General features: G+C 45.8%; 1 protein-coding gene across 1 annotated transcript in view; it reads right to left on the reverse strand.

Annotated features, from left to right (window-relative positions):
- The window catches only part of gab2 (GRB2-associated binding protein 2), a 26,001-nt gene extending 24,699 nt beyond the window's left edge, over positions 1-1,302 (reverse strand). Inside the window, exon 1 of the mRNA XM_080844744.1 lies at positions 1,026-1,302. Within this exon, the coding sequence (XP_080700870.1) occupies positions 1,026-1,287 (262 nt within the window). The 5' untranslated portion in view covers positions 1,288-1,302. The remainder of the gene's footprint in view (positions 1-1,025) is intronic.
- Between the last annotated feature and the right edge of the window lie 583 nt (positions 1,303-1,885).

The following is a 1,885-nucleotide window of genomic DNA, read 5'->3' on the forward strand; positions in this document are numbered from 1 at the left end:
CTCCCACATGAACACAAATCATGTAACAGTTAAGACCCCCCCCGGCTATAAAAGAGTACTGTTGTTTTGTGCCCACACAGGCATCCAGGAGAGACACAGGCACACAGAGCATTCCAGAATATAGAGCCACTGGGACAATTGTGGAAAAATGTGTACACAGCACAACACAACACAACACAATAGACAACACAGAGAAATGTCCCATAAACAGAGCTGGACTGATGTAAACAGATTGAGAAAAACAGAGAGCAGACACACGGAGAGAGATGGAGGCAGGAGATAGGGAGCGGGTGACAGAAATGTAAAGTCAGAAAGGGCGGGAAAGGCGGAGGGAATGGGGCAAGTAGATGACTAGAGATGAACCGAGACAGCGGCGAGACGAGAGAGTAAGAGATTGAAAGAGAGATTGGAGGAGGCAGAGGAGGGACACAGGAAGAGGGAGCTACAAAGAGTAAGAGAGAGAGAGAGAGAGAGAGAGAGAGAGAGAGAGAGAGAGAGAGGAGAGAGAGAGAGAGAGAGAGAGAGAGAGAGAGAGGGGGGGGGGGGTGTAAAACATAGTGAATGGTACTTGGACCAGAATACAACCAGACAACCTGTAGGCCCACACTCTGGTTAGCGTAAGCCTGAGAACTAAAAAAGGAACATTTTCACAAGAACCCCTAGGCCCATGGTACTGATGATGTTATGGAAACACACTACCAGGAGAGCTTTCCTACCAATCGAATCCTTAAATCTTAAAAATCTTGAAATGAGTTTTGAACCTGCTTTGGAACATTTGAACGTGCTTTGATTGAAGCTCCATTAGTGGCCAGGACATGGAGCAATGGTGCTTATACTGGTACAAGCTGTTGTCTTTCTTTCTTTCTTAGGTGTTTGCGAGGAATGCTTGTGAAGATTACACTGCAAAGTCTTAGAGGACGTAACAATGGCCACGTAGGTCCTCTAACCCCCAACCAAATATGACAAGGCATTATGGGCCGGGAACAGTCAGGGAGCTCAGAGTTCACAGTTCACAGTTTACATACCGTGGTTCTCATCCGATTGGTTGAAGCCGCAGAGCTGGCAGATGGAGCGCACCCAGCGGCTCATCTCCTCCTCGGTCTCGGCCACCAGGTAGAATGTGCGCTCCTGTGTCTTGATGTCGAACACAAAGCTGTCCTGGAAGTCCTTGCGCTTGAAGGTGAGGCCGGCGTCCACCTGCTCGCAGAGGTGCAGGTCGATGACTCGGATGGGCTTCTTGGCGCTCTCGCTCTTGTAGTACTCCAGCACGTCGGGGTCACCGCTCATGCGACCGCTACGCAGGATGAACCAGCGCTTCTTCCAGGCCTGAGGAGAGACAGACCAATGAGGGGTCATTTAAAAGGGCTTCAACACTCAGGCATCCTGGGGGAGAAATACTAGAATGTGAAGCTAATTTATTGAAGGGCATTGTAAAAAGAAAAAAAGCCCTTGACAAAGAAGATACTGGAAGACTTAGTATGTGGTGTAGGAAAAGTAACATCATTCTGGAAGATTTGTGGATGTTTTTATAGAAGACAAAAAGACATAATGATTGACTTGCCACACGCTTTTGGATCATATACTTGCTATTGCGTATATTAAAAATAATAATAATATCTTTATTTTATATTGCGCTTTTTCAGATACCCAAAGTCGTAGTCGTATATTGAAGAACATCCTTTGGATGAAGATATCATCGTGCCACTTGTCAATATGACATCAATAAACATAGAAGTAACATGGCTGTCACAGTATGGACAAAATATCCTCAAAGTTATTATTAATCTGTTACCCACAACTGTTTTCATATCACCAGAGCATCTGAGTTGTAGGAGTTAATCATCAGCTGTGTGTGTGTGTGTGTCTGTGTGTGTGTGTGTGTGTG

This window comes from Sprattus sprattus (genome assembly GCF_963457725.1).
Source record: "Sprattus sprattus genome assembly, chromosome: 9".
NCBI lineage: Eukaryota > Metazoa > Chordata > Actinopteri > Clupeiformes > Clupeidae > Sprattus > Sprattus sprattus.